The sequence below is a fragment of the Octodon degus genome, unplaced genomic scaffold (assembly GCF_000260255.1).
Source record: "Octodon degus isolate 3935 unplaced genomic scaffold, OctDeg1.0 scaffold00084, whole genome shotgun sequence".
NCBI lineage: Eukaryota > Metazoa > Chordata > Mammalia > Rodentia > Octodontidae > Octodon > Octodon degus.
The window spans coordinates 1936411-1948813 of record NW_004524660.1 but is presented as its reverse complement, the minus strand read 5'-3'; the positions used below and the strand labels follow the sequence as shown (position 1 = coordinate 1948813).

Below are 12403 nucleotides of genomic sequence, written 5' to 3'. Positions count from 1 at the left end.
GGATTTAAATCCCACATGAGTCACCTGTAATTATTTCCATTGAAAACTCCTCCAGAACATTAAGACCCTGTCTCGGCTAATCTCTTTCAATGTATCTAATTTCATTTTGGTCTAAGCCCCGTGGGAGATGGGCCATGGCATGGAATTAATGTACTTTCTGGCCTCAGGGTCCTCGTTTGGTCCTAGGGGACTTCTCTGAACTGAAAAATTGTGTCCTGACTCCAAACACTTGCCTGAACTACCTGCACCTGTTTTAAGAACAGGCCATTCTACTTCTTTGCGTTCCACCTCTCAACTGTAACAGAAAAGAGTCTTAGAGTCCCGGGAGGGCATTAAGTATTCACATGAAGGAAACACTTCTTTGCGCTTGTAGCCCGCATTAGAATGCAGGGCATGAACCGTAATGTGAACACCTGCTTTGTGCTGGGCTGTGAGCAACTATTAAGCATCCAACTTGGCAGAAAGCACAGTCCCTGTGCTCAGGAAGGATGCTGCTTTATTCTTTCCTTGATATATATCTATATCTACCTCTACATTTTTTACCTTGCTTTGTTTTAGTTTTTGACTCAAGATCTCACTACGTAGTCCAGGCTGGCCTTGAACTCACTCTGCAGCCCAAACTGGCCTCCGAGTCACACAGTGAGCCTCTCGCCTCAGCCTCCGGAGGGCTGGGGTTGCAGGCCTGCACTAGCACTTCCCCTGCGAGACTTAAGAGTTTCGTGGTAGAAAGAAGGAATTCGAGTTCAGGGTGTTATGTGTGGATCCAGACAAACATCAAGTCCTATTGGAACAGAGATTTAAAATAAGTGCATGCAAATTAGCCTGAGAGGGGTGGAAGAGTACTGATCTCAGGAAGCCAAATGTCAGTGGCTTAGTACACGGGTATGCGGTATGTATGTTTCATGTCTGGGTGTGTAAGGGAGCCCGACCACTTCTAGTTTGTCAGAGACCTAAACTAAGAGAGGCTTCAACTTGCTGCGCAGTCCTCGCATCATGACGGCATGTGGCAGGAGGTTATGTACAAGCTTCCTTCTGCTTGGGATATGTGTGTTCTTTCTAGTCATGTTTAATTGGCCAACACAAATCATGAGGCTGCATTTAAGTTTAGAAGGGCTGTGACGCTTTCTCACAGGGAACCACCAGAAGTCCTACGTGACCATCACGAAGGACTTACCAGATATGATTTCAATGCTGAGATCAGAAGATTAATAGGCACCCTGTATCCCTGAAAATAAGGTCTCATCAGAAAATAACTTGCCTTACGGAGTTGTCACCGAGCAAAAACACAGCAATGACAGGTAAGACAAGGGTAGGCCGACTGAGGCTGGCATTTTTTACTTCTAGGTTTCAAGGCTGATTGTTTCCTAGGTAGATTGATCTTATTTGGGGAGAAACAAGGCATTAGGCTAGACAAAAAGAAAGAGGCGCTTTGGGAGAGTGTACATTTATACATTTATGCAACATTAATCTGTCCTAAGCGTTCTAGACATATTGCCTAAATGCTTAGAACACCCTGTCAGGAGAACCTTACTCAAGAAGATGCTGCACACAGGTGGCTGCTGTCCCCTGGTGGCAGAGCCAGGACTGGAACCAGGGGCCTCCCATCCCGGGTCCTGAGTGGTTTTTTTTTTTTCCTTTTTAAGACAACTAGCTGGGCATGGTGGCGCCCACCTGTAATCCTAGCTTTCAGGAGGATCGCTGCAAGTTCAGACCAGCCTGGGCTACAACGTGAGCTTAAGGATAGCCTAGGCATAGGGAGATCCTGTCTCAAAAAGACAAAAACACCAAACCAAACCAAACCAAAAAGACAACGGTTTCTCCAAGCTTCTAATGCTGATGTAGATCCCCCAACCCTTGTGCCAAGAAAAGGTCAACATTTCCACCCCTCTGCTGAGCCAAAGCTGGGCTAAAATACAGGTAGGCATTTCCTGGCACTTACTGGGATACTCGTATTTGGATGGTGGCGATCCTGGGGAGCCTGCTTCTCAAAGAGGCTCAGCAACCAAATGTTACCAGCTTCTGGGTTGCCTGACTCTCCCTCTGGAGTTGTTTCTGGGTTCTTTTCATTTCAAACAAATAACTGAACAAAAGGGACAAAAAGCAGTGGCCAAGTTTATTCAAGAAAGTAAAAATGAAGAGTCTGGGGAGAAATTGGCTCTGCAGAGCGATCTGGGGCAGAGTGAAGCGGAAAAGAGGGTAAAAGCAGAAAAAAAGAAAGAAAAGAAAAGAGACGCTCTGTATCCAGGAAACACAGCAAGGGCTATCGTGGAAAGTTATGATAGCAAGCCCTTCGTGGCGTTGATACATGGTATGTCCTTGTATTGTCCAGATTGCAGGGAAACCAGTGGGAATGTCTCCCTGCAGGTACCGAGGGGCAGTGCTGGGGTCCCGTGCCAGGCTGATGTCAGGTCTAGGTCATCCTACTGAGAACCTGCTTGAGTACTCTCACGAAGTCCATGTACGAGGCTCTGCAAGTGGCTCTGCACGCGTGTCTGGGCAGCTGTGCCACCTCCCCATGGACTCGGTGTGGGCGGGACAACCAGCTGGCCTCCCAATTTGGCCAAACTGTATTTTCTTCCTTGCTCTTTTTCCCTTTCTCCATTTCTCTGCCACCTCCCCCTCCTCCCCCTCCCTCCCTCCCCGCTCCTCCACCATCCCCCTCCTGCACCCCCTTCATTTTCTTGGGCCCCTTATGCACTCTTGATGGTGGGTGGATGAATAAACCCAGATTGGGGTGGGGGTAGATTTAGGCCTGACCAAACCCTGCCAACAACACTAGGAAATTCAGAAAGGCAGAACCCAAGACAACAGAACCAGGAAGGGGAATCACATACTAAAAAATGTGGCAGAAAAAGGAACCGAGGCCAGATGATTAAACAGGTGACAGTTGTTTTCCTGAGGCTTCAAAAACCATGAAAAATATTGACGCAGGGGAGTGACTTGCACAAATTTGCATATTAGGAAGGGCGCTGGCTAAATTTCAGTTCCTTTCCTCTCCCTCCCTATTCAGCTGAACTCAAGGCCTTTCAGCACGGCTCATTTGAGCCACCTGCCCTGCAGCTGACCGCTAGGAATGTGTAATTTCTATGCAAAGGCAGCTGTTCTCAGAAGCCCTTCCTAAGCTGGCTCTGGGGGCAGCCAATGTCTATCTGTATCAGTGTCTTCTGTTCCACCCATTGCATCCCTGGAACAAATTTTTTTTTTCCTAATCACATAAGCTTTAGCCCGGTTACTCCACATTCAGCAGTGAAATGAGTTCCCGGAAGACTTGCACAAAACGCCTCTATCACAAGGTTTGCTGTTTTCCCCTCATGCCACGGTTACTGATAACCCCCATTAGTACGCTAGCATCTCAGCCTCAGGGAGGGTCAGCTGGCCTCTACCCCAGCCCTGCCAGAACCTGCCCCTGGCTCCAGGACAGTTACTGTGACAGTCATCTTTTGGGGGGCTTGTGTTAGGAGAGAGGGGCTGACCCGGGCCTGAGGTATTACATTCCTTGTTCCTGGCAGTGGCCTTCCCTACTTCCTGGGCCAGTGAGCTTGGTTTTGGACAACTGTTACAAGATTTTGTTAACAAACATTAAAAATAATTTAGAACATGTGATTTGTTTATAGCCTGCCTACCTAGAATTCACATACAACGTTGCATCTGCAGACTTATGCATTTTACATTTTCCTCTTGCAATCAATTATTCATGCCCCACCACACTGCTCTCTCCTATGGTATTTCTCAGGATTTTTTTGTGGTACTGGGGATCAAACTTGGGACCTTGTTCTTGCCAGGAAGGCAGTATGCTGCTGAGCTATATCTGCAGCCCTTAATCAGAATATTTTATGCGGAGAATAACAAGACCAACTTTCTAATTGTATGCCTTCTGCCCTGTGGACAGATGGTTCTCATAATCCCATCTTACAGTACTCACACATCCAGTGCAATCTTCTCCCCTGGAGTGAGAACAGTACCTGTAACTTACTTCTGGTTGGGCTGGGGAGATGGCTCAGTAGAATAAGTGCTTGCTTGGCAAGCACAGGGTCCTGAGTTCAATCCCCAGTAATGTAAAATAAATAAAACCAAAAACTTACCTCTGGTAAAGTTTTGGGAATGTCACTGCTAGGATTACATGACATAGAACTGCAGGGTCCCTCTTTCCAGGCAACTCCTTTGCTGGCTTTGCTAACACAAGAGACTGTGGAGAGGTCCTTTTGCAAGGAACCGAAGGTGGTATGAACATCTCAGCACCCGACAACGGTCATCTTCAGGTATGTGCGTGAGCTTTTACAGGATGTACTTGTTGGATCACAAGATTTGAATTTTAAAATACTAAGACAAATTGTCCTCCACAGAAGCTGTATCCATTTATAAGTGGAGCAACAGTAATGCCCATCATTTCTCAGAACTTATCAATGCTGTAGAAACTTAATTTTTATCTGACAGAAAGATGACTCCTTACTATTGGTATGTGCACTCCTTTGGATTATAAACATTTTAAAACAGTTTTGGGGACATTCGTATGATATTTCTATTTTGTAACTGTTCATAGATTTTTGTCTATTCTTTTAAGCTCCTATCAATTGATAACGGTCTTTAAACTAGTTCCTCACTTTTGGCTAATTTGTTTTCCTACTGGTGCCTTATAATGGAAAACTTAATATTGTTCAACTGATAAATCTTTTATGGTTTCTTTTTGTGTTAGAGAAACTTTTCTTATCCTAAGATCACAAACATCCTTATTTGTACCTCAATAGATGTTTTGTGTCAGGCCGTACATTTCTGATAATTAGCTTTAACCAGTGGTGGGAGATTTTGGTTCTGTGATTTTATTTAGTAAGCTACTGTCCGGACTCTCCTGGCTAGCCTGTCGGTTTGAAACCCCATCCTTACCACACTAAATTTCCACTCATATCGGGTCTGTTTCTGAACCCCTAAGCTGCTAAGTTCATTAGTATCATGTAGTTTCACTTGATATTTTTACCAGGTCTTCTAGGGGTTCCATGTCCACTTAAAATATTGTTCTCTCAAAATTGTGCAATAGCTTTATGTCTAGTATCCATTCTCAAGGTTTGGGATGGACGTCTAGCTCTTGAATTTAGTTGAGGAATAAAACAAGGATGTCAATGTTGTAGTGACTGAATACCCTATATATAATCTTTTGTCTTTTACACCCAAGAGAAATCTAGCTGGACACCAGTAACCCAAGTGTTATTTATTGAAAAGAGCAGAGAAGACAGAGTACAAGCCCGCAGGGGACAGGCCAGGAAAAGAAAGCAGTGCGACTCTGTCTCTCGCTTAGCACAAGCACTTGTTGCCCCACTTGGCCATCTTGTTATTGATGGGCATCTTAAAGAAGCGGTCAGACTGCAGATAGTTCGCTATTTTCTCCAAAGCCTGAAGGAAAAGCACACCAAACTATCAGCACATTGAACTCTAGCCCAGCCCAACAGGCCTACACCAACACAGCAGCATTCACACGCTGCCTGCTCCACATTTCCCCCATTCCTTTGGTGTGTAGAAGGTGGCCCTTCCTGGAGGGCCTAGTGGTGGGCAGCCATTGAATAATTTAGGCCAAAGCTAGTACTGGGAAAACATCTATGACAGTGAGGTCTGTCAGGGCCTAGGAGAGCCTGTGAATATCTAAGAAAAAGGTACAGAGAGCATCTTTACCTCAAAACGGCACATGAAATCCTTCAGATTTGGGAATTCATCCAGGCACTTGGGTTCAAATATACGGTTCTGGTCTAAGACATCATAGGTGAGAAAATCCACAAAAGTGAGCTAGAAAGAGGACAATCTGATGGTCAGGTTTCAGTAGTTTGTAAACACCTATGGAAGTAGACAAGTACAATCTCCCTCTCCTCTTTTTTACCTTTTCCCCTGCAAACCATGAATACTTCCCCAGGAATAAGGAAAATTGTTTCAATTGTCCGGGTAGCTGTTCCAAGTACTGCGGTTTCAGTTTTTCCTGGGAGATGAGGAAAAAGCAAGAACAGTTGAGGCCAGCACCCGCATAGCTAATCAAGGCCTGGGCCCGTGCTGGCCACCTGGTAGCACCTCTCCAGGTGCCTTCTCCTCACTGCCTTCAGGTGGGGGTGACAGGATGGGAAGAAGGGATTTGGAAGGGATGAGGGAGTGTCCAACACCTGAATTACACAACACACAGAGGAAAAATGAGAACTCTGTTTGCTATTCTCAGAGATTGGGTGGGTGGGAAGAAGGCAACTGCAGGAGGAGGTGGAAATAACCCTTAAATTCCTAAATGTTTCTTTTCCTGGTACCCTACTTAGCTGATGCCCGCTATGAAAACTTACATGGTCAGAGTTGTAGCAAACCCGCACCAGTTGCATGCGGAAATCCATTATTTGATTTTCCATTATATCCACCCTAATCTTTTCCTCCTCAGTCTCACCACCTGAAGGTCAGATCACAATGAATCACCCTTGGGATCATTCACCCAGGGGAGCAAGTGGCCCAGTTTCCTCTACCAGCTCTACCCCACTCACACATGTTGTGCTTGCGGGCGATGTAGCGCAAGATGGCGTTGCTCTGGGTGAGTTTGTTCTTGCCATCCATCAGGTAAGGAAGCTGGGAGGAAAAGGACAGACTCAGTGAACAACTTCTGTCTCCTGTGGATGAGAAGACTTGCAAGTAGTGAATGAGAAAGAAAAGATCTTGTGTTAGGAGAAAGAAGAAAATAAGTAGAAGGTAGCATTGGGCCCCCACCTGATTCTCTGCAAGGGTTCTTCAATCCGTGTGCATGGGTGCACCTAGGTGCATACCACAGAGCCTTTCTCAGAATAGGGCTTTAAATGCAAAGTATACATGTTCACATGATTGTAAAGCATTTTAAAGGAAAGGTATAATAGAGTAATATGTACTTAATGCATTACATAGCAAGCAGAGGTAACTACCATAATTTCAGACCAGTGATGACTATAAAGAACATTCACAATACCTGCAACATATTTAACAGAATAAAAAAAAACTGCTATCTACAAAAGTCACAGAGATAGCTAATGTCTTTTATTGCCTATCCTAATAGTCAGAGGAAATGTTAACTTTTATTGCTAGTGGAAATGAAAATGTAGTGATTTTTTCTAGTTCAAAGACTCTCGAATTCCATCTATTCTATCCATGGTAAGAGCCTCTATTCTACATTCTCTGAGAAGAGAAAAGGGAAAAGCAAAGATGAACATATGCGAAGGGTTTCCCTTCTTTCCTGCCCTCTTTTCGATCCACCTACATTAGGAAAGTCCAGGTTTAGCTTGAATTTCACATCCAGCCATTGGCTTCGATCATAGTCAGGAGCTGCAAGAGAGAAGCAAGTTGGGACGAATCTCTTTCACAAGCCATCTGATAAGAGTGGAAAGATCTAAAGAAGCGTCTTAGACACAAAACACCAAATCCCCAGCCTATTTGCTACGTATCAAGATGGGGTTGGGTCACCAAAAAGGGAAAATACCCGGGTGGACATGAAATATGTCCTCCTCACTTCGGACCCTGCAGAAAACTCCAAATCAGAGGGCCAGCTCGGCCTAGGGCGCCAGAGGGACTTTACCTTCCCCGCAGATGTACCGTTTCTCCTCGTAGGCTGTATCAGTGAACTCCAGGAGCAGGCGGATGGCGTGCGCCAGCTGCGGGAGACAGCGGGGGTGGGGCGGGGCGGGGGAGTGGGGGGGTCGGTGCCCGCGCGTGACCGCGGGCGGGAGCCAACCCCTCCCAACCCCAGCCGCCAACGTCCTCCACCCGGGCCCCTCGGGCAGCTCTCCGTCCGGCTGGGGAGTCGTTAAGCTGAGCTCCCGCCCCGACTCTCACGCTGTGCTCCGCATGGCCAAGAGAGCCAGGGCTGGGCGAGGAGCGGCCGCCCGGATCCGTGCGGGTCGCCGCGGTCGCCAGGAGAAAGCTTCCCGGAAGACCACCGACCCACAACCCCGGCCTCCTTTGCGCCGGTCTCTGACGGGGCAGCTCGGATGTTTATGGGGACTCACTCACCCCGCGAATATCCCAGTAACCCAGAACCATAGACGACTTGGAAGACATGATGAGACCGCTCGCTGGTCTTCCAGGCCTGGAGGTTGGGCGCGAGCGGGCGTGGGAGGGGCTTTATACCTCACTGAAGGGGGCGGGGTCAACGGGACCTCCTGGCCCCGCCCCCGACCGCCCCGCCCCCGAGCGTCTGCTGGGTTGCGTGAAGCGCGACCTCTGTCTACGCTGGCCTGGCGCGGTGCTTCGGGACTGCTGGGAGCTTGAGCTTCTGTCTGCTCTGAAGGCTGGAGTCGCGCCACATTCCTTTGATAGTGCCAGGCCGGGCGGAAATGCACCCACACCGGGGCAATGGGGACTTCATCCAAGCAGAGTGGGATTCATGCTGCAGCTTCCAAACTGTGGTCGAGTGCGACATCTTTGCAGTCCCTGGGAGGCAGGCCGGCTGGGACCAGCAGGGACTCTCCATTGCTGACTACCGTTTTGGAGTGGGCGGGGCTAGGGAAGGGAGGCATAAATGATAAGAAACCCACAGATTAATCAAACCCATAAAACTCTCACCTGGAGTACCTTGGAGATGATCTCTTCTGGTCAGGACACAGGATGGACATTTGAGAAAACCGCTGAGGAAGGATAGGCCTGGAAGTGGGGAATGCGCAAAGGGTTTTCGCGGTAGGAGGAGGCTAAAACAGACACAGAAACGTGAGAAATGCGATCCTGTGTAGAAAGCGCAGCAAATACTGCTGACTTAGGCCAGTTCATGTGGTATTGGGTTATAAGGAGAGATTTGGTGTGAAAAGCACATTGGTGTCGGATTGCAGATGGCCGTAGCTGCCACGGGCATGGTTTTCCTTCTGGCCTGTGGAGTGTCTCTAGTCGAGATCCTGCTATCCAACGGAAATGTAATGCGAGCCATGCGTGTCAGTTCAAATTGTTTTTGCATCTGGTAAAAATAAATACGTAAATTGATAGACTCTTTGGGCTGGCCAGATAGCTCAGTGGATTAAAGCGCCTGCTTAGGCAGATGCAGGGACCAGGGGTTCGATCCCTGGCCTGCCATGTCACCTTATTCCCCCCACCACCCGGGGCGCTCTGGGCCTGTGATTGAGACTGGGCGTGGTGGCACACACCTATACTCCCAGCGCTTGGGAGGCTGACAAACAGGAAGGATCACAAGTTCGATCTGTGTAGCGAGACCCTGTAGATCCTGTAGGCCCTTTCCAAAATTCATTGAACAAAAACAAAAACAAAACAATAGAAGTTCATAGACTATTTTACTTGGCCCAATATATCCAAAACTGCTATAATTTTAGCATGCAATTAATATTTAAATTATTGAGATATTTTCTATACTTTGGATTGTCTTCAAAATACAGAATGTGGCTGGGGAGATAGCTTAGTGTCTAAGCATCTTCCTGGCCAAGCACAAGGACTAGGTTTCAGTCTCCCCAGTACAACATGCTGTGCCAGCCACCGAAACCATGGGTGGTGGTGCACACCTGTAATCCCAGCTCTGGGGAGACTGAGACAGGAAGGAGGATCACTACAAGTCCAAGCTGTGCAGCAAGACCCTGTACCACATACATAAATGAGGAAAAGATTTTGAGAATTTTTTTTTTTTTTTTTTTTCCAAAAACTGCAGAATGTAATCCACTTAGCACATACTTCAGTTCAGGCCAGCTACATGCCACTTGCTCAGTAGCTCATGTGACTCATGACTGCTCTGTTGCGGTAGTCCCCAATCTTTTTGGCACCAGGGACCAGCTTGGTGCAAGACAGTTTTTTCACAGACATTAGTCTTCTTGGGGAAGACTTAGAGGAGGTGTAACCTAAATCCCTGGCATGTGCAGTTCACAGTAGGGTTCCTGCTTCTGTGAGAATAATGCCAGCACTGATTCCACAGGCGTGCAGAGAGCGATGCTAATAATTGAGAACAGCTGTAAATACAGAGGCAGCTTGGCTGGCCCACCTCCTGCTGGGCATCGCATTCCTGACAGGGTAGGAGGCCTGGGGGACCCCTTCTCTTTTAGCCACTGCAGATTTAGATGCTTCGCCGAGGTTGTCAGAGTCTCTTTTAGGGAAATTAATTTATTTTCTTTGTGTAGAGTTGGCCTGAAGAGAGGAGATACTGCCCTTTTTCATGTACTGGTTCATCCATGTGTTGAACTCTGCAGTGGTATTTACTAACATGCCTCTTATGGACAGGCTTGTTTAAGGTTCTGGAGATACAGAAGTGAAGTCAAAAGAAACTTCTCAGCTCCCAGGAAGTGTACCTTTTAATAGAGATATAAATAAATGGACATATAGCACATATATACTAAGAGGATGGTATATTTTCTTTGGAGAAAAGTGAAGCAGACAGGAGAGATAGGGGTTTGGGGGTGCCTTTAAGGGAGCCCCAGAAAGAAAGTTCCTAATTTTTAAAGAATATGTGCATGGCAGGCCTCACCGAAATATTACCTGTGGCAAAGATCTGAAGCAGGTGCACAATCAAGCCATTGGGCTGCGGGGGTTGTGGTTGCAAGAGGAGGCAGAGGAGAATGCAAGTGAAGCCAGCCATCGTGGTATAGACAGCATTTAATACCGAGGGCAGGTGAAGCCACTGCGAGAGAGAAGACAGCAGTGAAGAGGTCTGAGTTTAGCTCGCTGCAGCATAACGTTTCAAAGCTGGAAAGTGAAGATCAGCAATGGAGTCTAGAAGGAGTGACCAGCCAGGTGGGAGGAAAATCAAGTGTCCTAGAAACCAAAGGAAGATTTTTGAGGAGGTTAGCGAGCAATTCCTCAACTGTGGCTGGTAGGGCAAGTAAAATGAAGATGGAATGAACAGCTGGAATTAGCAATGCGCTCACAGTGATCTTCATGGCGGCAGAGATCTGGAGGAAGCCTGCGTTAGTTTTCCCATTGCTGGACACAATACCCAACACCTACAACCTGAACAAGGAGAGACTTAATTCGATTCTTGTTTTAAGAGGATTCAGACCAAGGTCAGCTGGCTTTGAGGTAGAAATGTCATGGCGGAAGGGTGTGGTGAATCAAAGATTCTTACTTCATGGTGCCTGGCAGCCAGAAGAGGAGAAGAGTGCCAGAGAGGAAGGGGCAAGGGACAGACAGCCCCAAGACCTGCCTCCACAAACCATCCAGACGCATGCAGAAGTATGGTATGTTCCACCAGTCCTGAGTGGCTCACTAAGTCAATCAAGTTGCCAACTCAAACTCCTTAAATGCCAAGAGCCCCTACAGCCCTTGGAGGAACTCAGCTTCTGAGTTGATGCAGGGCCCAGGAGAATGAGAAAGAGGCCCCGATTTTAATAATCTCAACAATGGGAAAGGGCAGGGAGAGGACCTGTGAGCTGACTCTAGGGGAGGAAGAGTCCAGAGTGGTTCTGAGGGTCCCTGCCTGGCCTTCGCAGCATGCTGGGTCCTGAGCCTCTACACCTCTAGCCGAGGTGAGGGAAGTCACACTCACCCATTACTTCAGCGGAAGCAAACAGACTTTTTAAAGGGCCATTTTGCTAACAGAAGAAAGGGGAAAGTGCAATCACACAGGGACACAGAAATTTTTAATTCCTGAGTTTCTCTCAAGATAACACAAGATTGGTCACAAATTACCTTGAGGTAGAAGACTAACTCTTACTGAGCACCTGTGATGCGCTAGGCAATAGTCTAGGCATTGTATACATGTTTACTAATTTATTCCCATTTAAGCTTCAGACAGTTTTGTGAAGTAGGTGTTACAGGAAAAGAAACTGAGGCCTGGATGATCTGGAGTCTCCTTGGGTAATCTGGGGCACAGGCCAGATCTGCCTAATACTTTCCACCTTGAGTTCCACGGCACATCACTATCTGGATAGCCGCTTACCTCATCTCAGTCTTTGCTGTGGAGCACAGGAAAACTGAGCTAAAAAACTCTTTTTAGTTTCCTAGTTCTAGAGTTTCCTGGTTTTAGGGCTCCTTCAGCTTCAAGAGGCCCGAGTGCTGAGTAAAGAGAAAGAGGCTGAGGCTCCAAATCAGAATCACACACTACTCCCAGAACATAATTTTTTTAGGAACATTTAACTTACTTTATCTTCCCTAAATTCCTTCCTGTGTCCTGTTCCAAACTACTCCGGCCTTCCAGCCCACACTTTTCCTTTAAGAACAAGGCCAGCCGACCCTGCTCTCCTACACAGAGTCCCTTTGTCTCTCCCAGCTGCCCTTCCTGACAAGTACTCTGATCTAAATAAACTCTTGCCTTTATCTTTTCTTTGGTCTTCGTAAGTTCTTTTAATGTCCACATCACCAGATTCTGTAATACTGTCTCACTCGGCACAGCATGTTAAGAAAGAGATTTTTTTTTTTAAATATTTATTTATTTTTATTTATTACATTTATTTATTGTGTGTGTGTGTGGCCAGCTCAGCCCACCAGGGGGCGGGTCTGGCTGGCA

At 47.0% G+C, this 12403-nt stretch overlaps 1 protein-coding gene across 1 annotated transcript; it reads right to left on the bottom strand.

The window, feature by feature from the left end:
* Positions 1–5188: 5188 nt before the first annotated feature.
* Positions 5189–8086, bottom strand: Gstm3 (glutathione S-transferase mu 3). The gene is made up of 8 exons (XM_004636910.2): positions 7987–8086; positions 7553–7628; positions 7238–7302; positions 6498–6579; positions 6306–6406; positions 5864–5959; positions 5662–5772; positions 5189–5385 (listed from the first exon to the last, which is right to left on the bottom strand). Exons 1-8 carry the CDS (start codon positions 8032–8034, stop codon positions 5287–5289), a joined length of 678 nt encoding a protein of 225 aa, XP_004636967.1. The 5' UTR covers positions 8035–8086; the 3' UTR covers positions 5189–5286.
* Between the last annotated feature and the right edge of the window lie 4317 nt (positions 8087–12403).

What these genes read in the sequence shown, in the direction of transcription:
- Gstm3 (XM_004636910.2), bottom strand. Translation starts at nt 8,034, where the DNA reads ATGTCTTCCAAGTCGTCTATGGTTCTGGGTTACTGGGATATTCGCGGG. An exon ending in TAAACCTGGACTTTCCTAAT is followed by an intron (nt 6,580 to 7,237) that starts GTAGGTGGATCG and finishes TTTTCCTCCCAG; the next exon opens with CTTCCTTACCTGATGGATGG. An exon ending in CATGGTTTGCAGGGGAAAAG is followed by an intron (nt 5,773 to 5,863) that starts GTAAAAAAGAGG and finishes TCCTCTTTCTAG; the next exon opens with CTCACTTTTGTGGATTTTCT.